Source organism: Crocodylus porosus, unplaced genomic scaffold (genome assembly GCF_001723895.1).
Source record: "Crocodylus porosus isolate Cpor-Errol unplaced genomic scaffold, CroPor_comp1, whole genome shotgun sequence".
Lineage (NCBI taxonomy): Eukaryota > Metazoa > Chordata > Crocodylia > Crocodylidae > Crocodylus > Crocodylus porosus.
Window position 1 is genome coordinate 58,677,087 of NW_017728886.1, and position 25,463 is coordinate 58,702,549.

Below are 25,463 nucleotides of genomic sequence, written 5' to 3' on the forward strand. Positions count from 1 at the left end.
AGGTAACCACGCTAGACGATCTCTTCTATAACCTTACTGGCCTCCACTCTGAAAGCCACTGGGTTTTACTTTGCTGGCATTTTCCTACTGAAAGGCTGTTCCAGAATGTTGCTGCTCTGATTGTTAAACATCTTTTCATTTTTACCGTTAATTTGTGGCCTATAGATACCCATCTATTCCTGTGCCAAGACTGTTCTTCAGGTTAAATAACTCTTTTCCCTCCTTGGTGTTCACCTCCCTCACACATTTACAGACAGCAATCAAATCCCCTTGGCCTTCATTCTGCTAGGCTAAACAAGTTGGCTCTTTTAGTCTCCTCTCATGACAGGCTTCTCCATTCCCTCGATCAGCTTAGTAGCCCTTCTCTGCCCCGCTACCATTTGGATGAATCTATCTTGAACGTGACAAAGTACAATGAGAGAGTCTGACTGCGTCCTTTTTTTATTTGCTGTGATATATTTAAAAGGACAAACACCTCAGTTATAGAAATAAAAAGAATTGAAGCCATAGAATGTGTGCCTTTCTCCTTCCCAGATATTGTCTCTGAGGTCCTTTGCTTCTCCTTTAATAGAATCATGAAAACGTTTGTGTGCTGCTGTTTTACAAAAACAATCTTGAAGCTCCAGCAATGCTGTCTGAGGCCGAGGCACCCCAGAATTGGGAATCCATTCAGGTAATGCCCTGTTGGGTGAACTTCCCTCCAAACTCAATGCAGACAGGATTTCGTCTGGAGCACTGTGCTTGTGTTTAATATGTCCACTTTCTCTACTATTATTCAATAAGCCAGGCTTGCTGAGGCTAACTGGGTTGTGCCATACTATATAGTTGTCCAGACGGCTGGGTTTCAAATCTTCATAGTAACAGGAATTCACAGAATTGGAGGGAAGTTCAGATTCAGGTGTTACTGCAAGCTGCCTTCTGTATGAAGCCTCAGTCTGCCATGTATCAGTGATTTTCTGAAACTTATTAACTGGAAACTTTTTATTCTGACTCTCTTCTCTCTGGTACCATGCCTGAGGTAGGTGATGTAGCTGCAGTTGGACTTCAGCCCTTCTCTTGGTCTTGGTTTCTGTGTGTTTACATTGTTGACCCATATTTGCTTCTGCTTTTTGGTTACTCAGCTTCACTTCTGAGTAACGGGGTAAGAAGGCATGAGCTGTACATGCACGTGGAGGTGTGTGAATGTTGAAGTAATCTTGTTCTTGTAAAACCGATTCATGGGGATGTTGTCCTTGGAGTAAACGTGCAATGCGCCCTTCTAAGGGCCTCACTTGGGAAAGACTAGGCAGAAATGCTTCTTTCTGTGGGAATTAAGAACAGAATAAGAGCTAGCAGCTAAGCTTTTGGATTTAATAAAGGAATGAGATCTTGGTTACTTTGGTAAAATGGCTCAATTGTAAGTCTTTATACACAGTTCCAGAGTGGAAGCAGTTAGGGGGTGGTTCCCTCACTGGGAACTCTGGCAGGTATCATGCCATATTTGGGCACAGAGATAAGCGTAACACGGCCACTGCTTCATTCTTTGAACATGTATAGTATATATTCTACCCTGGAAGGGCCACCTCTGTTAGCCAAGGGAAAAGCTAGACCATGATCCTACCCTTGTCTAAAATGCATTGGGTGGGCTACCTTCACAAAGTATGCTTTGAAGACGATGATGAATATATTGTGCTCAACACCTCTGCACAGCACATGGATGGGTGTTTGGGGGGGAGGGGACAGCAAGTGGAAGAGGGGAGATGAGTTTCTTATGCTGTTTTCTCCTCATTTCTGTTGTCATCATCCCTCCCATCTCTGATCCTGTAACATGCAAGTAAAATGCCTACGTTTGTATTTTTACCTGGTTTTGATGCACCACTGAGCTATCATCATTGTAAGTTGTACTGTGCTAGCACCTGAGGATCCATGGAATCTGCATACTTTCTTGCAGAGTGGGGTTTCTGACATACAGCACAAGACAGGCCTGGCTAACAGGCAGCTCATGAGGGGTTTACATGCAGCCCGTGGTCTTCCATCCAGGCATCACCACCACCAGGGCTGGGCTCCCCCTTCCTCCCTTGGCTTCTGCTGCCTGACTCAGCCCTAGGAGGCAGCATGGTATAGCCTGTGGTACCAGGGAAGCAAGGCAAGTCACAGTGTCTGTATGACATGGTGCCATGGGGAAGCCATGGGGAGCTGAAGGTGGTGTGCTGTGCTGTGCAGGGATGCCCACCATGTGTGTGCAGAGTAGTGGGTTGGGGAGGTGCCTATCCCCATGATGGTGCAAAGGGGTAAGTGGGCACCTGTCCCCATCATGCACTGTGTAGAGTCATGAGGGACTGTCCACCTGCGCATGGGGCACAATAGAGTGGGGGCACTTGCCCATGGATGCAGTCTACAGCCTGATGGGCCCTGCTAGTGCAGCCCCCATGGTGTGCAGCCCTTGCTGGTGCGGTCCCTGGTTGTTTAGAAGTTGGACAGCTCTGACAGAATATATCCAAATAACTTATTTTTTTAGGTTGTATGTTGGTGTATAATCCAAAGATTTAACTTTTTTTCTGCATTTTTTTAGAAAGTGCTAGGGGGATAATACTGTTGGGAAAAACTGGTGTGACTTAAAATTAGCATCTCCAAATGCCAGTTCTGAGCCTATAGGACAAGTAACACTAACATGTGAATTAATGGATATGGTTGAAAATATGAGTTCAAGCTTTTTTTGTACACCTGGAAGCAGCAAACGATAAGAACTTCCCTTTACTGGGTCAGACCGTAGGTATCCTACTGCCAGTTTGTTTGTTTTTTCCCAGGTCACTTTTAAGAGTAGACTAGACAGCTTTCTGTTTGAAAAAAACAAACAAACATCCTGATCATTTTGGCTTTTAAAACCAGATTTAGGCACTTACATATTCCAGTTCCAATGAGTTTCTTTAAGACTTTGATTTTATGGTATGGGCATGCAAACAACTCACATAGGGGCCTTGAACAGGCATTCATTTCTAGCACTAGAAATTTCCACCACTAGAAATCTTTCCAGGAGAAGGAGCAGTACAAGCATACAGCCTGCAGTGGCCCCCTCTCCATGCATACCGGATCCCTAGTCTGGGGTATGGGTGTGGGCACATTGCCTCGTTGCTCCACCCTCTTCCTGGACCAGAGCAGGAGAGTGTACAAGTGAAAGTGTTTCTCTTGCAGGGGAGAACTTCTGGGTTGATACCTGGAAGATCTCTCTCACAGGATGATACCTTCAGGAGAAATTGAATGCTTTCACACTTGTAGTTTCCACTGGGAAAGTGGCATTTCTTCCAGTAGGAACAGAATGTCTGTACACAGGCAGGGTTAACAAAAAGGGTGAGGAACTACTGCATGTTAGTTATCTATGGTACATTTCTAGGTGTGCATTTTTACCGTACTGTAAGTGGAAACTAAACCACAGCAGTTTAGTTAGGTCCCTCTTTAATTGGTTGTAAGTTGTTTGTGTGCTCATACCCTTAATACTTACATGCCTCAATGCCTCAAGCAATTTTTAAGAATAGGATTTAAAAGCCTCAGGGTATTTCTACACTGTTCCCTGACCCTTCAGAGTACACTGCTAAGAAACACAGCCCTACTCACCCACTGGCACTCCCTCTCTGCCAACCCCTGAGGCAGTGAATCTCAGATAGCACCATGCTGGAGACAGAGAGCTTGAGAGCAGTGGTAGTGGGTATTTCAGGGAGGATTCTCTGCTTCACTTCTGAGATTGGTGCTCTTAATATGTGCAGAGAGGATGGCAAGACTGTACCTGAGAAGAGCTCATTCAAGAGCACTGGAAAAAGTGGTACAGATAGGCCCTAAATAACTCAGAATGTGTGCGTATGTTGCAAAGCAGCACGATTCTGAGGATGTCTTATGCTAACACATAGTGCCTTACTGTGATACTTTGCCAAGCTGGCTGCTTACTTCCCAAGCTGGCAGTGTAGTCACTGTAGTATGGCACTGCACATGCCAATAAGCTCAGCAACACTGAGGCAGCTAAACTTACTTCTGGTTTAGGAGACAGGGCATACCGAGTGGGATGTCAGTATGGTGGAGCCGGGTGCTGTAATCCAGCAGTACTAACAGACTGTAAGATGTGCTGATGCCACACTAAAATACATGGTGCCCTCTCCACATGTACTAACTCCCAAACTGGAAAGTGTATACCTGTATTAGTACAAATTTGAAGTGCGGAGCAGAACAAATTAGTGTTATTATATGTGGACAGGGCATAGCTTGTCTCACCCCCTTGCATCACACAAATGTACCCTGAAATACATTTGAAGCATTTAGCTGTAATTCTACTCTGCAAAATGACTTTGAGTAAATGGCACCATTCTACTCAAGAGCTCTGCCTGTTGGGTGCATCTGCAATCATATCTTTTACCTCCAGTGACAAATGGAGTTTGTATTGCATTCATATTTCTGCTAGCATAGCAGAGCCAGGAGACAGTGAGCTGGAATCTATTCCTTTATCCGTATTATCAACAAAGCTGTTTGCTAAGTTACAATCAGTTAAACCTCTGCAAAGCCAGGGAACACAATGGGATTGCACTGGTATCACAGAGGACACAAATTGTCCTGAACAATTTGCTTCCATTATAGATAATGCTGCATGAAAAGAAAGTGGTCCAGTGTGATTATCATATCCCATATTGAGTTTACACAGATGGCAGATAAGAAACAGCACTGTTTATAGTTGCTTGCATACTGAGTGCACTCAATATTGAAATTACTGAAAGATAAACATGGAACTTTCATGCCGTTCTATACTTTTCATTGTTGACCTGCATCTTTATTCTATATTAAACTTCTGTGGAACTAGATATTCCTGATGCATCTTAAAATAAAAAGGCAAGTTAATCATATGAATACAAATAGATTGATCATGGAACAGTAATAGAACCCTGTCTAATCTTAGCTGAGGATAATACCTCTTAGCTGAGGATAATACCTCAGTAATACCACTTGGTAGATCAGTGGTTTTCAACCTGTGGTGTGCAGACCCCTGGGGTCCACAGACTATGTCTAAGGGGTCTGTGAAAGATTACTATGATCAATCAAAAGTATGTGAATACCCACACTTACAATTCAAAGGTTTTCAACACCTATATTCAAAATTTTTAGGGGTCTGCAAATGAAAAAGGTTGAAAACTACTGTAGTAGATGGATGATAACCTGTGATGCTATCTGTCTAATTAAATATCTAGATTTCATAGGTTATTAAAAAAGTGTGCAATAAAGACAATAGGCCACATCTCCAACTGGTGGTTTTAATGGAGCCACGGTGCTTTAGACCAGTTGAGGATCTGACTCATTTTGTTTTCATTTCTGCACTACCATACAGTTTATGAGAGACTGGTTTCAAGGATGCTGTTAGTCATTTCTACAGGCAAATGGTACTGTGAAGTATTATCATGTTTGGTGGCGGCTTCAAAAGACAAGAAAACAAAATAATTAAACAAACACATTGTTAATACATTATGTGAATTCTGTCAACAACATACATTAACCCTGATTCAGCTTTTGATCATTTGTATCCATGTTAGAATGAGTGTGATCTTTTAAGTGCACTATAGTAACAAATGTTACATCTGGTTGCAGAATCAAATACTGGTAACTGCAGTACTTACAAGTTCCACATCTTCCCCCAATTCTCCAGTTATTCTGCCAATTAGCTTCACGTCATAATCATCCAGTACAAGGGGCTGCATAGGACCTCTACCTTAATGGAAACACATTATCTTAGTCTTCTGTGGTTAGAAATATGAGAAAAAATATATATAGGAAAAAAAAAAAAGAATTTACATTGTGTGAGACACTTATGATGCATCTTCTTTATAAAAATACCCAAAGTATTTTGGTGTAGAACTGAAATGGAAGTGTGAATTCACTAGCAAGCTTCTATACTGACATTGTTACCTTTTTCTCTAGTCATTGATATTAAAAATACCGCATACCTGTGAAATCATGGTGATAAGATGTTATCCAGTGGGACCTTTCTAAATTTCGTAGCATGTTGGTTGTTCTTGCAGAGAGATTAGGTACTAATGGTTTGAAAGTAGTGTTGGGAGCCACAGTCTTCGGAGGCTTTGGATAATACCTCTGACCACTTCCTTCAACAAATTTAGGAAGCTAAAAAATAAAACAAGTATAGAATATGCTGCTTCATCTAAGTCAGGGGTGGGCAATTATTTGGGCCTGAGGGCCACACAGTGAGTTTTGATCAGCTGTCATGGGCTGGGTCAGCACCCCTCCTCTCCTCACCAACAACTCACCAAAATTCCTTGTGGGGCTGTAGGCAGCTGGGAGCAGTGTTCAGGAGTGGAGTGGGAAGGGTGGGAGAGGCCGGGATCACATGCCCCTGCCTTTGGGGGTAGGGTGGTATATATGGCGAGTGGGGCTGCTTGGGCGTTAGATCTCAGGGACCTACTGTGGGGGAAGAATGGGGAGGATGCAGAAATGCTGCCCTGGGTGGTGTTGTCTGTGGTGCAGCAGCCCATGTGGAGCTGAGGACCAGCTGCGCACACAGCCCAACGAGGTGCTGCTCTGTGCTCCCCACTTCCAGTTCTGGGATCTGGAGCCAGAGACCCACGTGTCTGACATGAGTCGCATGGTGTGATGCGGCAGGAGGAACTGCTGCTGGCAGCAGGGGACACGAAGCAGGAGCAACTTCTGGTAGGCTGTTCCTGGTGTTGCTGAAGCTGTCCAGGTGCTGCTCTGCACCTCCCTATCCTCTGGCAGGTGCACTGGGCTCTGGCTCCAGATCCCAGGTGCCTTCCACTAGAGGGCAGCCAGGAATTGAAGCCAGAGCCTCGCATGATGGGGTAGAAGCCACCTGGCTGAAACTGCTTGCCTGGTGTGGTGTAGTGTGGCTCAGCAGGGGCAAGTTGAAAAGCAGGAGCCGTTGTTGCAGCTGCACCAGGAACAGCCCCAGCAGAAGCTGTGCACTGGCCAGGGCCCAGGCCAGCAGAAGCCCAGTGCAGACTGCCCCAGGCAGGGTATGGCCCCAGGTCACTGTGGGGCCAGCCACGGACTGGATCCAGTCACCTGCTGGGCCGGATCCAGCCTGCAGGTGGTATTTTGTCCACCCCTGATCTAAAGATGTGACTCTATAGCACTGGATAGAAATATTATCCATTAAAGGAAACTATGTACATCTCAGAACTACTTTCCCTATGCTCCTGGAGGCATCAGTCTTATGCATGCTGTACCCAGCCACTCCTGCTTCACAGCCACCAAACCTAGATATAAGGTAGTGAAGCTGTATGAGGGCACCCCCTGCTGTCCATCTCAAGCACACTGGAGACAGAGCTTGAAAGTAGCAGCAAATGCCTTCGCTAGGGCTTCATTGTCTCATTTCTAGGTTTTGCAAGTGCTCCAGAGTAGTTCCCCCAGAAGCCTTGGGGAAGCAGAGCAGTCATACCCATTAAGTAGTGTCGGTAGGCTGAATGTATATTTCTAAATACAAGAATCCCTAGGCACCCTTCACACTTGTGACTAATCCTTGCTCGTGCAACTCAATGTTAACCATTTTCCCCTCTGCTCCTCCACAAATCTTTCCATTCAGTATATCTGACGGAATTATACATATGAGTTGGCCTTACTCTCAGTGTACAACTGTAATTCAATCTTGCGTTTCCATCTAATTAGAATATTTAACATGTGCATAATTCAACCACAACAAGAAACTCTTGAGTAATGTTTTCACACTAAGCTATTCCTGCTTCTTGCTGGCTCTTGTATTGCAGTACTCTTACATATGGTACATAGTGTCCTGTATACTTCCACTCAACTTTATAGGAAAAGGACAGTTAAGTCAGCTGGCTTTTACTTTTTCAGCAAGCATATGAAACTACACCCCCAGTTTGGTTTGTTTACCATTGTACTTCCCAACACCCTGCACAGTTCTCATCTTTCATCTAACTCAATGTTGGAACCCTTTGAGCAGAGACTTTGTCTTTCTATCCATCTGTCTACCTATCTAAAAAAAACCCCAATAACTCCTAAAGCCTGAGCACTTAGGGGCCAATCTGTGTGACCACAGGAGAGGCAGACAAGTGGAACCAGAGTGTTTCAAATGTGTAAGGCAGAGCTGGATTCATAGATGTGTATGTGTGGGTGTGCTTGGGGGGCTCTCAGCATGGCAATGTGTTGGCAAGGTCAGAGTAAGGCCAGGGAAGAGGATCTGCTGCAAAAGCTACTTCAGATATTTGGATGAGGGAGCCTCCACTGAATGTGAAACAGCAATCACTTGGTTAAAATAATGGGAAAACCCTTTTTCCACATCTCTCAAAATACCTTGGGCTAGGCATAAGGAATTGGGTTAGCTCTTACAATGAGGAATCTTTAATTGGCTGCCAGACTGTATAAGCTTCTGTGTTTCTGTACATGTTTCTGAGGTGGACAGAACTCCCTTTACATGACTTGTTTTTCATTGTGTATATACTGTGCTTAATTTATGATGTCCATGGATTTGGCACAGTACAGAACAGGGCTCCTAAACTGTGGTCTGTGGGACATATGCAGCCAATGAGCCCCTCTGATGAGGCCTGCCACCCAGGACTGCTCCTCTGAAATGGCTGTTCAAGGGCAAACATCTGGGGACCCTTGCTACAGAACTCCTGTTTACAGACAATTAGAAAGACAACCCACCATCTTGATCTCTCCTGGAAGGGTTTCCTTGGTAATAAAAATGTTAAAATTTTCCTGTCATAGTCGTGGCTACTTACGTGAAAGTATGTGTGTTGTCCTGGCCACTGTAAGGCCTCCTTCTGGGAGTCATATGGAATCCTGATGATTTCATGTCTATATGGGTTACCTAAAAGGTTATGGAAAACAGTATGATACACATTGGTTAGCACCAGAATCAGAGCAAAAGAGAAGTTCAAGTGGAGAAATTAGGCCTGAACACAAATATTTTTCTGGGGTGTGTTATATTGTAGAGACTGTGGTTTAATTCAAATTGACACTAGTTTGCAAGACACTCACTGCATTTTCTGTGTGCTGTTTACAAAGTAAATGATGACAACAAAACCCACAGAAATATCACTAAGGTTTGGTGAATTAAGGTTGGCCATCTCCTTAATTCCACCTCCAGAGGTGGAACTAAGTGGCAGGGAAGATTTTTACGCCAATGAAACTACCACTAATGCTGGTCAATCACTTCGCCTTAACTGGAGCAACTGTGTTCCACTTAGTGAGTGGCAGAGAAACTGGGCTCTGTCACTAACATGCTATGTGGCCTCTTTGTCTCAGTTTCATTGTATGTGGAAATGGAGACGCTTATACTTCAGGGCAATGTTGTCAGGAATAACTATTTAGTGATTACTTGGAGCTCTGTAGAGGTAAAAATGGTATAAGCATAAAGCATTCTTTATATAAATGCATGTGATGAAAGCCACCTGAGTGAAGGATAGGCTAGTCACAGAGAAGTAAGCCTGGCAGGGACCTCCAGGGCTCATCTAGTCTAACACCCTGCCTGAGGCAGGATCATCCCTGTCCAAACCAACCCATACAACCATAATCTAAACCAGGGGTGGGCAAAATATGACCTGTGGGCCAGATTTGGCCTGCCAGGCCATTGTATCTAGTCTGTGGGGCCCCTAAAAAAAATTAGAAAACATTTATCTACTCCTGACTGCCTGTCAAAGATGACAGAAGCTAGAGGCAGTAGGACTGAGGGGGAGCCTCAGCAGGAATGCAGCAGCCCAGACCCACCCCAGCCATTTCCCTGCTCCTGCCATGTGCATCCCTGGACAAGGGAGCATGGGGCCCACACTGGTATCCCAATGTGTGTGTGCGTGTAGGGAGGGTGAGGGTGTATGTGTAGGCAGGGGCTGTGTGCGTGTGTTCACAGGGTGAGTCAAACACCCCCCCACCATACACATGCACCCCTCCTTGCACTGCCTTACATACAGACCCCCACACCCCTTCACAGTCCCCCACAAAGGCCACCCTAAATATCCACACCCCCACATGCTCCTTCACCCCACACCCACACCAATCTACCCCCAGATGCATCCACACCCTCCCCCACACCCTACATACCCACAGCCCCCCACATACCTAACCCCCCACAATGTACAAGAGTAAGACCTAATTTTAAGCTAGTGTTTGTTTGTTGTTTTTTTATAAATTCATGCTGGCTGCTTGTGATCAGCAGGGAACAGGGTTTTCCATTTCCCATGGAAAAATGGAGTGAACTGCAGATTTTACTTTTTACCAGAGGCAAACATGAATTTCTCATGTTACCGGAGAAGACCGTGGATTTTGCAGTTTTGCAATGAGCTTCCTGTAGGCTGGCACAGTTCCAGCTTGCAGGGAGCTGGGAGGAGGGTGGTCAGGCAGGGGGGCACCATGTGCATGTATATGCACATGGCCCCAGGCAGCCTGGAGAACAGCTCCTGTAGGTACGTGTTTGTGTGGTGGTGGGGATGGGATATTGAGCTCCTATATGAGGGGGTGGGGTTTGGACAGGGCTGGGACTGCTGCCCAGCCAGACGGTGCGTGGGGCATGGGCAATGTGCGGCTGCAGGGCCCCAGCAGGGAGCAAGACGGGGCCATGTGCAGCTCATGCAGAGGGCAGGGAGGCAGGGTTGGATCCGTGACACTGCACATAATCCCAAGGGGCTGGGAGGACCTGTGCCCCCCAGATCTATGTATGGAGCAGGGGCGGGTGTAGGCTGTGGGCTCAAGCTCCCACCTCGCTTCTCTACCCTGGGGCCTCCACAGCCTGGTGGGTGTTACCTGCTGTGGCAGGGAACAGTGGGGCTGTGTGGAGAAGCTACTTGCTGCTGCAAGCTCCATCTGCCCTGGCAACGTGTTCACTGTGTGCAGGGCAACTTTGATCGGTGCAGTCCCACATCACTGCCCTCACTGCAGCCATGTGCAGAGGCGCTTCACCAGGGCAGCACAGAGCTTGCAGTGGCAGGCAGCTTCTCCACATGGCCCCTCTGTGGGGAGTGAGAGACACCAGCAGGGCTGTAGGGGCCTTTTATTTTAATCATGGATTTTGGGGCTTTTAACAGAGAATTTGCAATTTTTTTAGCGGAGAATTTGCAAATTTTTGATCAGGAAAAACAAGGATCCCTTGTGATCAGCCTTTCCTTCTCCAGATACTTGCAAATCCTTCCTTAGGATATGCTTCAGTAACTTCCCAGGTACCCAGGTGACGCTAACTGGTCTGTAGTTCCCTGGGTCCTCCCACTTGCCTTTTTTAAAGAAGGGCACTACATTGGCCCTTTTCCAGTACTATCTCCCATGACCTTGTGAAGATCATTGCCAAGGGCTCCAATATCTCCTCTGTCAGTTCTTTAGGACCCTGGGATAAAACTCATTCTGCTCTGTTGACTTGAAATAATTCAGATCGGATTAATAAAAGTTCTCTGACAGTCTCTTTTTGTTATTTTCTCCTTCAGTTTGCCCCCTTTCTTGTCTAGGTAATCCATATTAGGTGTCTGGCAGCTTAATTTTTTTGTGGAAGACTGAGGCAAAGTAGCTGTTGAATAGCTCTGCCTTCTTTGTATCTTCTGTTAGGAGTTCTCCCTGGCTTGTTAACAGAGGATCCATAGTTTCCTTGGTTCTTCTTTTCTGGCCAACACACTTATAGAACCTCTTTTTCTTGTCCTTTAACCTCCTTTGCCAGGTGCAACTCATTCTTTATTTCTGCCTTCCTGTTTTTGTCCCTGCAGATGTGTTATTTTCTGGTACGTGTCCTTGGTGACCTGCTCAATCTTCCACTGCCTATATGCTTTTCTTTTCATTTAGGCAGACAAGGTTCTTTGCGTGAATCTGATATCTTTCATTAGACCAACTTAAGTAGTTGGAAAACAATTATTAAGCAAGCTTTCCGGTTCAAATACCCTTCGTCAGGCTAAGGAAGTTTCTGCGGTTGGTGTGTGCTCTTCCTGGATGGAATGAAAAGTAAAGAAGCCAGAGGCTGGTTTGGTATGCATACAAGACAGGTAGTCAGTGAAAATGTAGACTGAAGAGTCAATGGGTGAGAGACAGGCTGGGGGGTGGGGGTGGAGAGAAGAAGGATGAATAGTGGAGAGATACCTGGGAGTCAGATGTCAGGTAGGTTATAATGTGTCATAAATCCAATGTCTATATTTAGTCAGTGAAATGATTTTTAGTGTCCAGGAGGGTGATGAAGTGGACTTCATAGGCTCGTCTCTGGGAAGTGTTTTGTGAGTTTCCTTTGAGATCAGGACTGAGAGATTGGAGAGAGAGTGGTTTTCTTGTGAGAAATGTGCCCCCACGGTAATTGGGTAATTTCTGTCTTTGATAGATTTCTGGCGTGCGTTCATTCTGGTGTGCAATTGTTGTTTGGTCTCTCCTACGTATTTTCCATCAGGGCATTTGGTGCATTGGATGAGATATATTACATTTCTGGAGGTGCAGCTGTAAGATCCAGGAATGCTGATGGCTCTGTTGTGGGGTATAGTAATTGTGGGGATGGTGAAGATGTGTTGGCAGGTTTTGCATTTCTTGTCATGGCATAGTCTGGATCCATTTGGTGTACTCTGGGCTTGAGGAAGTTTGCTTCTGGTGATGAGGTTAGCAAGGTTTGGTGCTTGTTTGAAGGCTAGGATGGGTGGCTCTGGGAAGAACTTTTTAAGAATAGGGTCTCTTTCTAGTATGGGTTGCAATTGTTTGAGGATTTTCCATACGAGTTCGAGGGAGGGGTGATGTGTCATAACCAGTGGCATGCAATTTGTGGGGGGTTTTCTTCTGTACTGCAGCAGTTCTTCACGTGGTATCCAGGTGGCTATTTCAAATATGCGATCTCTCTCTGAAGGAGTGTCCTTGTTGGGTGAAAGCCTTTTTAAGATTGGTGAGGTGGCAATCCCAGGTGTTCTCTTCAGTGCAAATTCAGTGGTATCTGAGGGCTTGGCTGTATATTACAGTTTTTTTGGTGTGTTTAGGGCAATTGCTGGTTCTGTGCAGATATGTATGTTGGTCTGTGGGTTTCTTGCATAACGTAGTCTGTATTTTATCATTCTGGATACTGATCATCATGTCTAAAAAGGAGATGTTGGTGCTGGAGTATTCTAGAGAAAGTTGCATGGAGGGATGGTGATTGTTGAGTTTCTGATGGAACTCAATCAGAGATTGTAGGTTTTCAGTCCAAATGATGAAGATGTCATCGATATATCTTATGTGTAACAAGGGTTTGATGGTGAAGTTCTTGAGGAAGTCTTTGTCCAGGTGGCTCATAAAAAGGTTGGCATCCTATGGGGCCATTTTGGTGCCCACAGCTGTTCCCATTGTCTGGAGGAAGTGTTGGTTATTAAAAGTGAAATTGTTGTGTGCGAGGATGAAGTGTACAAGGTCAGTAATATCTTTGGGTCTGTGTTCTGATTTGTAATCTTGTTCCTGTAGATATGCAAGGCAGACTTGGATGCCGTCCTGGTGTGGGATGTTGGGATATAGGTTGGTAACATCCATGGTGGCTAGGAGGGTGTTGCTGGGAAGGTGCTCTATGTTTTTAAGTTTCCGTAGAAAGTCTGTAGTCTTGTACAAAACTTGCTCTGTGGGTGACGAGCAGTTTTAGGATTGATTCAATGAAACCTGATATTTCCTCAGTTAGGGTCCCATGGTTGGATATGATACGTCTGCCAGGGTTCCCTTGTTTGTGGATTTTAGGGAGCATGTAAAAAGTCCCTGCGTTAAGTAGTGGGGGGAATCAAGGTCTGTAGTTTTTTCTTGTAGTCTTGATGGAAATGTTTTGATGGCATTGTTGAGTTTCTTGGTGAAAAGGAGAGTAGGATCTTCTTGTAGTTCTTTGTAGTAGGTGGTGTCAGAGAGCTGTCTGTTGGCTTCCTTTATGTAGTCTTCATGGTTTAGGATGACTATGGCTCCTCCTTTATCTTTCTTTTCATTTGAAATCTAGTGTCCTAATTTTGATGACCTCATGCTTTCCCTGTCTCAGGATCTGGAATTCTAGCATATTGTGATTGCATCCACCCAAGTTACCCAGGGTTATCTACACTCTCATGAGTACAAGTTTTGGTCTCCCCAAATGATCATAAGCTGTGATGGCCTACCCACACACAAGGTCGGACCACACAAAAGGAGCAATTAATGAAGTCAAATAATTTTCTGAGCAGACATTTTTGCTACTCCTGAGGTAGTAATTTCTGAACCTGATAAGCTCTTCCAGGAATTGACCATGGCCTCTAATGATGTCTTGTGGTACAAATGTAGGCTTGAAAATCTATCCCCATACATCTCATTATTTTGAACGAAGAGTAGCAGTAACAGGTGGAGACAAGAAGTATTTCTCATGCCACACACTTTGTGGAAAGGTTTTAATTTTTGCTGGCTAAAGGGCTGGCTCTCTGATATATAACTCACTTAAACAGTACTGTTCAACACAGTGACAGGGAGGGTGGCTCATTAATGCAAATTAGCATGCCACTTATCAGTCCTTATGGTCCTGAAAAGCTTCTTATCACTCCAACATATGCTTCTGCTCTTTTAAACAGTTACTGTCAAATCTGTTCCTGGCTCGCACTGACAAGGGGAACAGAGATGTCGGCAGATGCACCTTCTGCAACAAAAATCCTGATATTCTGAAAATGAACAGCAAGTTCCTCACAGCGTCCAACTTACCTGTGGTGCCAAGAATAGTGTGATAATTAGCACCATAATTAAATATACTGGAGAACTGCAAAACACCAGCACACTTCAAACAAGAAACTGGACTAGAGAAATGTGTGAGATACCACGGCAAAATCAGGCATTAGGTAACCTCTTTGGAAAAAAAGCAGAATCAGATTCTGGCCTTTATTCCTTTACTGGTATGAAGGACCATGGGAATAAGGATACTGGAATTGATACAAAACCAACAGTAATGTAATATGTCTCTGAATAACACTGAAAACATCTCAACATGATGTGGTAAACAAATAAGTATCTCAGTAACTGTTTAAGCCTGAAGCGGTCATCTGCAAATGGAGAGGACATGGCCTTCTTTTCAGACAGCAAAGAGACTGTAGAAGTTTGCTGGGTGTTTTTGCACGTTATGCTGCTGCTGCTGCTATGGGAAAAGGTTCCATATTATGTATCACTTGTCTCTGAATAACTCCATCAAATTCACCAGAGTTAAACAAGGGGTTTGCAAATTTGTGATCTCTTCAGATGGCTCCTTCTAGTTGCTCCAATGCCAGCTACTAAAAAGAATTATTTGCATGACTTGAGGAGATCATATTCACTAATTTATCTGCTTTACCGTGACAGGGAATTGTGGGCCATCTTTGCTTGCAACCACAAGGTCACAATTTATTTGTAGAAAAGAGAGATGAGTTCATTATCCTTGGTGCCAAGGGGTGACCAATGGAAACTGCAAGCATCAGCATGCAATCCTCCAGCTTAGGCGAAACTACTTTTCTCTGCCTCTGTTGTTCCCATGCTATTGCTCCGTCAAGGAACAATTTGACAAAATCACCATCCTCTGAGAACTTTTGAAAAGTAAATGTTAATAAATGAAAAACCAACTGAAGGCCACTTTACCTTTAGTCTTTCTGAAAATTATCACATCATAAGGCTTTGTAGGGATATTAGGATGAAAAGGCTGGTGACTGCTTGCTTCAATGCCCACGTCTTTATCCTCAGGTGATTTAAAGTTTGGGAACATGGCATACCGGGAGATGTGCGTCTGGTAGGGGTGGGTGACTGGAAATGGCAGGCACAGTTGCCTAGAATTAGTTTTAGATGGAAATAAGAGCAAAAAGAAACAAACAATCACATAACCTTAAATATAGTCTTCTATTAATATTAAAACAAATATGCTCTGTATCTTACTAAACCAAATTTATCCCTGAAACAACTCTGCTGGCAGAGTCACTGGAGTTGCACCTGGGAGGAATCTGATGTATTGTGTTTAAAATAGATACTGGGTCATTACTGGATAAGTATTTTTAAGCAAATGCATTAACTTAACTGGGGGAGGAGTTAGATGCAGTAGAGCCCTTTGTTTCTTTAATTCTGTCCTGCCCTTATCCAGTAAATAATAGAGCAAATACTTAACCTTATCTCTAATTCCTCCTTTTCTTCCTCTGTAAAATAAAGATACCTTTTCTTTATAGTTTAAGCCTTTTACTCCAGCACCTGTGCCACTGAGGGGACACCCTAGGGGGCAATCAAATATCACAGTCAGAATATATCATTATCTTTGCCCATTCTAAGTCAAAGCTTGGCAGAGGTGTGTCAGTGTCTAAGCACAGATCCAGATTAGGATTTTGGCCCTCCCATTATAAAATTCACCCTACCTACAACTGAAGATGCTGCCTTTCTTGGGGGGAAGATGATTCACAGCTTCAGACTGAAAAGGAACTTTAGCTTTCCAGGATTGTGAACATGCAACATGATTTACATTTGTTTCTCCTCTTTAGAGAGTTTCTCTTAAATCTATTGTAGTTCAAGACTGGAGGCTCTGCCAAGAGAGGTACTCACTAAAGTGGTAGTAAAAGACTGAAGAACTTATAAACAACATTTCCAGTGACAGAGTCCTGCAGACTCAAAAACTGCTATAGGAGAAACTAAAGTGGGTGAGGGTAATGAGAGAAAGACAAAACCTGACACAAATGGTAGTAAAAGACAGAAGTGAGGGTGAGGAGAAGCAGGAGCGCAAGCAAGGAACAATGAGAAAAAAACTCTCAGACAATAATTATAGAATCAGTATCACCTGCCTCATGCAGAAAATGCCATCTCCAGAAAAGCAAGTTCTGGTATTAACTGAGTGTAGGCAGGTGGAATCTTATTCATCTAAGGTAGAAATATCAACACCACTAAAAGTATTGTAGACAACTGAAAGAACAAAGCAGAGGAAGAGAAAAGAAAATGAAGGCCGCTCAGTGAACTTGTACAGCAGTAATGCACTGCTCTGGCATGTGAGGGACCCAGGTTGTATTTCTACACTTCCAGTCTCTCAGTGGGATGGGAGCAAGGCAGGGGAAAAGCCCTCAAATTCTTCTGGCGATTGACTCTTTTTCAGAGAATGCTGTCAATTCAGCCATTCCTGGATTTTTTTTCCAGCAAGTGCAGGCTTCAGTCTAACAAAGCTCTTAAACAGGAAAACAAGTCATGGAAGCGGCTCCTGCCCATGCTGGTCCAGGTAAGCTGCTGCCCCATGTCTGCTGTGGATGTACAAATCCGGGGGGTACATCCTGTTCTGCCCCACACCCCTGCACACACTGTGGGGTTGAGGCAGTAGGTTGGGAGTGAGGAACACTGGCAAGGCCAGGGGGCTGTTTTCCACGTAAGTTATTTACTGGGTTGGGACTGGCCATCAATGTTTACTAATGGGTCCTGGTATAGCAGAGGTTGAGAACCACTGCTCTAGTGCACGTTGGCAATAAAAGAATCACTTATGACTTCTAAACTGAAACGCCAAATCTTTCACATGCGTGGACTTTGTCTACAATTAGTCACATTTACTAATATTTACTTTTATGGGACTAACTTGGGGCAGATACTAGTTTCAGGTTTGTACAAGTCCTACTGACATTAATACGGACCAGGCTTATGAATCTAAAAGAAGACTCTGACCCAAGAAAACATTTTCTCTGAGGGGAGGGGAGTGAAATAGAGATGCACTATTACTGAGAACAGAGATTTAATGGAATGTGTCCCCGGAGCTCAAATATGTAGGGGGCAATTGCTGTGAGATGCCATTTCCTTGGAGTTGCCAAACAGCGAAGGGTTTCATTTCATGGTGCTCACCTATACCACAGGACATGCTCCTTCCCCTCCCCTATACATGGACTCACCTACCTACCTCTAGGGAAACTGTTATATGTTGCTCCTCCCTGTTCCTACTGCTGTAGCCACTTATTTTTCCAGTTTTTTATTATATTTTGATGGAGAAATGAAAGCACTAAACAAAAATCCTAGAAAAACTGAAGTGACAGGGATCCAGGAGACCCACCCAGGTGAAAACAAAGGGATTCTATTCGAGTAAGAAGGAATGGCATTATTTGATGAAAACTTTACCATGAAGATTTGCAGCATATTATAGAGAGCAGATACTTTCACCTTCCTGCCCCACCCACTCCGCCCCTGGGTCTACACACTATAGAGACCAAGCTTACTCCTTAACTGAGGCTGGGTTTTGTAAACCAAATTATCAACATTAAGGTGATAAGCTTTCTTCTCAAGTGTGGCTTTTCCTTTCATCCTGAAGTTTGTTCTTCCTATAAGCTAGGTCAGGGGTAGGCAACGTTTTTTGGCCAGAGTGCCAAAAAACACTACAATGCCTACCTTGGAAGGTGCAGGAGTGCCAGCATGGCAGAAAAACAAAATGAGGGTAAGGGGTACATGGCAGGATGCCCTGCTTGTGCCCCTTGCCCCCCACCCCTGCTGCCCCTTGTCCCAAAGCCCCTTGCCCCCCAGCCCAGGCTCTGTGGCTGCCAGCAGCTACCCCAGCTCTGGGTAGCTTCTGCCAGCGACAGAGCCCAGGCTGCTCCCAGCAGGGCTTGCAGCGTCCCAGCTGCCTGCTGGGAGCAGCCCAGGCTCCCGGCTGGCAGCAGCTCCCCAGAGCCAGGACCGGCTGCAGCCGGGAGGCTTCAAACAGCTGTGCTGGGCTCCAGCATCAGCTCTGCACCAGTGCGTGGACCCGCACGTTGGAGCGGGCTGTGAGAGAGGGGCTTGAGGCAGCACAGCCCTGGTCTCTCCCCAGTTCCCAGCACAGAGGTGATGAGCCCAGCGCAGCTATTTGTAGCCAGCACGGGCTCTGGGCAGCTACAGCAAGCAGTGGGCAGGCTATAAACACCTGCACTGAGCTCATCACCTCCATGCTGGGAGCGGGGGAGAGACTAGGGCTGCACTGTCTCGGGCCCCTTCTCTACCGCCCACTCCGAGGCGCACCTGCTTGCGCTGGTGTGGAGCTGATGCCAGAGCCCGGCACAGCTGTTTGGAGCCTCCCAGCTGCAGCTGGCCCCAGCTCTGGGGAGCTGCTGCCAGCCAGGAGCCCGGGCTGCTCCCAGCATGCAGCTGGGATGCTGCAAGCCCTGCTGGGAGCAGCCTGGGGTCTGTCACTGGCAGCAGCTACCCAGAGCTGGGGCTGTCCATAGCATGCCAAACAAGATGGCCTCACATGCCACACTCGGCACGCGTGCCAGGGGTTGCCAACCCCTGACCTAGGTCCTCTCTCCATTTGGCAAGCACTGCTAACCCTTCTACCAGTTGAGGCAATGAGAGTGAGCCAGCAACTCATTTAAGCTGTTGGCATCTGGCATCTATCTGGTAAAAGGGTAAAGTTGCTTTGGACAAACATGGTCAGTCTATTAAACTTAACATCACATGCTTCATTCTGCAACAAAGTACCCTTTTCTTTTTTCCCAGTCCTAACCCTTTTTTTTCCTCTCTGCCCAGGTACTATGTAATTGTGGCTATAAAATAGAGGACCTGCCTTTTCATTTCATAAAGGAAAGATACAGTATAAGTGAGATATACTTACTCAATTGAACCATCTGGTGGTTTAGGGAGCCTACATTGGAGGAAAAAAAATTGATTTGAAAAAATTCATATTCTTTGAGCCTTTCCCCATTTTATCTAAATGAACATACAGTAAACATCAGAGACCAACCAATATACAGTACACCTAGATTATACTCTAACTGATGTCACTCTGTGTGTTAAAGTTCTCTACATAGCTATGTGCTAAAACATAAAAATTCCATGTACTAAATGAGGTATTTTAGAAGAAACTAAAAAAAAATTAAATTATAATCACTGTTTTACACTTCCATCTTACCAGCCCTACATTAATAAGAATCATTACTTAGTACTTAAAACAGAATCTTTTTCTCAGTATTTTAAAAGAGAAAAGCAGAAAATGTATCGTCCTGTTGACAGTAATGGTACATAAATTATACCAAAAAATCTATAGAGATAAATTATTTACCTCCTATCACTGAGACTTGTTTTGTATCTTAAAGACATTTTTAAAAAGTAAGAAGAAAAGACTAACTCTAGAGACCAATAATTTTATCACTAAGACTAGCCAAGAATCTCTTGGCAATGCTGTCAGGCTAGAAAATGTCATAGATGTGCTTTTAGTTTGCTTTCATGGTTATTTTTTGCAAAGAGAAAAAAAGACAGTACTCAGGATTATAAGTCTTATATACATTTATTTCATTCTCCTTTTTTCTCTTGCAATGAATGGATAAAGGCATAACTATCTCCTGCATCATTTTTAAACTCGTTTATATTTAAAAGTATTTTTCTTGTATCTGAAAATATCCAAGTCAGATCTGGGTATATCAAGTTGTTTAAACTACTGGAAAAAAAGACTTTTCCCTGTCTCACTGGGTGTAAGACCCAATTTGGTTAAAATGTGGAAGAAAGGATGACCCCTGGAAGTAGACAGTACTACTAAAAGCATGATCTAATGTAGAGACAACATATGGATCATCTAGAGGCTTCAAACCCCAATGTGTGAGAGATATGGAGGACTTAATTATTAAATATTATAGAAGCCCAAGTCGGTCTGTAATGCTTTATTCACACTCTGATTGGCAGGCCACCATTATTCCAAAACCGCGCCAAGGACCAGACAGAAGGTAGGGGAGCCGAGGCCAACAGCGCTGGCTTCGGCTCCCCGACTCTACTCCATGGAAGAAGCAAAACAGTGGTAGCATGGGGCGTTAGGTGGCAGCATTCCATTTAGCCCCCTCCACTTCCCCCTCATCATTATTGACAGGCAATTGGCTAGTTGTTAGATATTACTATTCATTCTAAAGGGTCTCTGGAAAAAATGAGAGGGCAGAATCCTTTCCAATGCTAAGATCTTCCTTTATATATTGTTTATACTGTAGCACTTCTAGAGCCCACACCAGGAGGAGATGCTAGGTGCTGTACAAACCTGCCTTAAATATCTTACAAGCAGGTTCTTTTTTTTAAAAAAACATATTATGGTTTTGATGGCATCTTTCAAATCAGTTTTCTTTACATTCTGATGCAATATGCAGGGAAACGGAAGCCCAATGACCAAATGTTCTACCACAACATATGTGGTGTTGCAAAGTAAAACCACCAGATGTGAAGCGAGCACTGTGCGATGCAACATCATACCACTTTTCATGACAAAGGAAATAATACTTCCATCAAAATGAATAAATACTTCCACCAAAATGAACTGCTTTTCTTTTGCATGGGTGCATCTACACAAGATGCTAACTGAGCATAGGCTAATCTAATGTACAGTAAAGTATCACCGTCTAGACATGTATGGCAATTACTGAGTAGTAGATTAGTCTAATGCACTGCTTTCTAGCACCAGTAGGTACAGGTACTAGACAATGACACATTAAACTAATGTGGCAAAGTGCATTTGTAGATGCTGATCAGGAGCAAATTGCTCCTGGTCAGCTTATGCAACAGGGGGTGGGCAGGGAGCTGGAGCCAGTTCCCTGCCTGCCCCCTGGAGCAGCTCTAAGTTACATGGAGCTCAGAGCTCCGTGGGGCAGGCAGAGAGCTGGGGAACCCAGGCCTGACTCCCCCTATGCTCTCTGTCAGCCCAGGGCTGGCACCCCAGGGAGCCTGAAGTTCCCCCTAGCTGCTGCAGGGGGGCAGAGCAGGGTAGGACCAGCCCTGGATTGAACTTCTCCCATTGGAAGCAAATTTGCTCCTGATGCGGGCGCATGTTTAGATGTATGCCTGTGTAGTCTAAATGTGCCTGCACATTAATTGTAGGTGTAGATATATGCTCTGTGTGTGGCATTACCATGATAACAGAACAAACAAATTATGACAACCATTTAGATCAGGGGTGGGCAAAATGGTGGATCCAGCTGGACTCCATTTTCCAGTAGCCCCTCCCCAAATTGCTATGGCCAGTTTCCATGAACCACCCCAGCAATGGCAGGGCTGTGACAGCATGGGGCCAGAGCTTCCATGGAGACCTGGCCTCAGCAGTGCTGGCAGGGTGTATGGCTGGGTGGAAAACTGCTTTGGGCCAGAATCTTGCAGTGGTGACAGCATGGTTTGGAGCCAGGGCACAGCCACAATCCGCTGCCTGCATGTTCCTTTCTCGGCTTCAGTGACACAGGCAGGGGCTGGTGGGAAACGGAATCTGCTGTGGGCCTGATCCAGCCTGCAGGCCGGACTTTGCTCACTGCTGATTTATATGCTATATTTGTAACCACCCTATTTCAAGACAGATTCGATTCCAACACTAAGCTTATTTTGAAACTCAAGAGTTTTTGTGATATCTTTTATTAGACCAACTGTATATCGTTTGGGAGAGCTCGTGAACAAAGACCTGAGGAAGGGCATCTGATGCCTGAAAAGTTGTCCAACAGCTCCTTCAACTATACAGTTGGCCCACTAAAAGATATTGCAAGAATGCCCTGCCTCTCAACTTTTCCTGGACCATCATGACTATAACAACACTCAAACCCTACTTGAAAAATGAAGGCACTTATGGACATACCTGCAATTACAAAACTTCAATTTTTTAAAAGTTTATTTATCCTACAAATAATCATACTTGGTTTTCCAAGCCCACAGTTAGAAAAATCAATTATTTGGTATCGAAGACAGACTGATGTGTGGAAAAATAGCAGTATAGGAGCTGATTTTTCTCTTATTTATACAGGTGTCACATAAGCAGGGCTATACTGACTTCATTGGCGATATTCTTGATTTGAGTACATGGCTGAGGGGAGAATCAGTCCCATTCGAGTTTTGGGGTGGGACATTTCTATAGTGTTCATCATTAGAATATCTGAACTTCAGGTAATAACAAAACAGGAGCAAACTTGCACTTGCCAGGCTGGAAGATACTTTATAGACACATTTAGGTCCTGAGTAAGAAAAGGCTAATAAAAATTCAAGAGCCATGTTTTCTGAAGTGTCCAATATATTTTTGAATCTCAAGTTGGGTAACTAAACACTGCACACTCAAAGCTAGAAGAAACCTTTAAAATATGTAGTGATTAGCCTTTAAAAGGACAGGAAAAGAAATAGTGCTTGGGTCAAATTTAGCTCTTGGGTATGTCGGTATTTTATTGGAGTTACTCCAGATTTATGCTGGAGTTCACCAATATCATATCATATTTACACTGGTATAATTGAGAGCATACTTTCACTCTATTACCATACGTTACACACTATACTTTTTCAAGCTAACCAGTTCTATCATTTAATGGGCTCTGCAAAAAATGCAGTGTAAATATATACTCATGTTCACTTGATCAATATGGAACTATCAACATCTGAATATACCACGTTCATTGGAGTTCATGAAGTTTATAATCAGCTTAAAATTTCTTTGGGATAGAATCTGGCTGTACTGAAAGGAGAGATTTATTTTAGCTAATGGTTCAAAAATTATTTCTCCTTTTTATGTCACAATGATGTAGAAACAGATCTTGTGTTTCAGATCTTACTGAATTATGTGCATGCCTTGAGACACTCTTATGTGTCTCGTGTGTTTGCACTGCCTTGTAGCATGGTGCAGAATGTGGGGATGACTTAGCTCAGACTTATTAACGGGGGATAAAGCTAAAAGGTGGCTTTGCAATATGGTTCTCTCCAACTTTCCTGCATGCTTTGAGCACTAAAAAGCTGAGGCACACACATACTATCCAGGATGGATGATATATCCTGCTACTGGCTACCAGGCAGTATATCTGAAAGCTGGTTAGATTATGCAGCTATAGAGGGAGGACCAGAGAGGAGTGCAGTATGGAACACTTTCACCTAGGCTAGGGACAGAGGTTACAAATAAACTGGTTTAAGTGATCAGAAACTGGTTTAAACCTGTAACAGAACAGAAATTCAGTGCATATAAACTACTCTCAAAATGGCTGAAACTGGTTTAAGACAAACCTGGTTAAATGTAGTACCAAATTTAACTGATTTAGGTCAAACTGGTTTACAGAACTTCTGCCCTGGACCTCTTCCTGGTTTAAGTCACAGCAGCATCCCAAGATGCTTTGCAGCCCTTGGCTATGCTGTGCTGGGCTGGGGGAGCAGTGCTGGCCCCATGGCCCTCTCCTCCTTAGCCAGAGCACTATCACTGCTACAGCTGGCTGAAAAGGGGGTAGTGGTGGGATGAGTGGCAGAGTGGGGTGTGTGGCCAGACACCAGCCCCAAGCCTGAGGCAAAGTAGGGTGGGGAGGGAGGGACCGGGCTGGTGTTGTCGTGGGCAGAAGCAGAGGGAAGGCGAGCAGGGGGAGACATGCCCCTGGAGGGATCCCGGCCCTATCCCCCCAGTGATGCAACAATGGGGAGAACGTGGGACGTTCAGAAATGGGTGCCACACACAGGGACACCCGATGACTGGCTTCTCCTCCCGCTGGGCCCAGGCCCAGGCCCAGTGCAGGATGAGTGTCCCCAGGAGAGGTGAAGATGGTGGCACTGATCAGGATACAAGTGGGGATCCCCCTCCCCCAACTCCTGCTGCTGACTCCGCCTGAGTCACCGTCATCTACCTCCAGGGAGCCATGGCTACTGCTGGGGAAGTTGCCAGTGCTTGCAGAGTTACTGGGTGCTGCAGTTGCCTGACTGTAGCCTCCTCTTTTAGACCACCTGGTCTGGGTGGTTCCAGCGGCTGGGCTCAGCATGGCCAGAAGCAGCAGCAATGACACGTCCCCTGGGAGGAGCCAGCCAGCCAGCCTCCATGGCACCTGAGCCAGCCTACACCTAGCCACCCGACAGCTCTGCCTGGAGCAGCCATTCAGGGCCCAGGGGCAGCAGCTAGGGCATTGCAGTCAGGGAAGCAACCCTGGATGGGTCAGCCCTGCAGCGGTAGTGGAGCTGCTGGATGGCTGGGTGCAGGCTGGCTCGGGTGCTGTGAGGGCCAGCTGGTTCCTCCTGGGGGACCTGTTGCTGCTGCTCACAATGACTGACCTGTTTGCTGGGCCACCCAGGTCAGGTGGTATGAAAGAGGAGGCTGTGATCAGGCAGCTGCAGCACTTGGTAACTCTGTGGGCGAGTGCCGGCAATTTCCCAGTGGTGGCCACGGCTCCCCGGAAGTGGGTGAGTGACTCAGGTGGAGTTGGTGGTGGGGGTTGGGGGAGGGGAGTCCTGACTTGTTACCTGATTGGTGCCACTGCCTTCCCCTCCCCCACGGACACCTGCCCTGCACCAGGCCTGGGCCCGCGCATGGCCTTGGCAGGAGGAGAAGCTGTTCAGCAGGTACCCCTGGGCCCAGCACCCACTTCTGAACAATCTGTGTTCTCCCTGTTGCTGCATCATAGAGATCAGGCAGTCACTGCCCCCATGCCAGCTACCCTCAAAGAGATAGCGGCCCAGTGGCAAGGAGTTCCTGCCTCCTCCTTGCGTGTCCAGGGTGTGGGTCTGGCTCCTCTCACTCCCTCCAGCCCCTTAAAATACACAGGGGGGGAGGGCTGAGGGGAAGGGCCCCAACCCCTGTTCATGGCTCTGGGAAGCCCATGGGAAAGGGAAGGCAGAGAGGAGGAGCTGTGTAGCGCTGGGCTCTGCTTCACTTCATG

General features: G+C 45.3%; 1 protein-coding gene across 4 annotated transcripts in view; it reads right to left on the reverse strand.

Moving 5' to 3' along the window:
* CUNH7orf31 (chromosome unknown C7orf31 homolog) overlaps window positions 1-25,463 on the reverse strand; it is a 50,367-nt gene continuing 24,904 nt past the window's right edge. For 2 of the 4 annotated variants that reach the window (XM_019534855.1, XM_019534851.1), the window contains exons 5-10: window positions 19,460-19,489; window positions 15,514-15,698; window positions 8,727-8,815; window positions 5,955-6,129; window positions 5,628-5,719; window positions 1-1,301 (exon numbers count right to left, since the gene is read on the reverse strand). In XM_019534855.1, coding sequence (XP_019390400.1) covers window positions 477-1,301; window positions 5,628-5,719; window positions 5,955-6,129; window positions 8,727-8,815; window positions 15,514-15,698; window positions 19,460-19,489 — 1,396 coding nt within the window. In that variant the 3' untranslated portion in view covers window positions 1-476. The remainder of the gene's footprint in view (window positions 1,302-5,627; window positions 5,720-5,954; window positions 6,130-8,726; window positions 8,816-15,513; window positions 15,699-19,459; window positions 19,490-25,463) is intronic. The other 2 variants (XM_019534864.1, XM_019534871.1) reach the window with 2 other exon arrangements.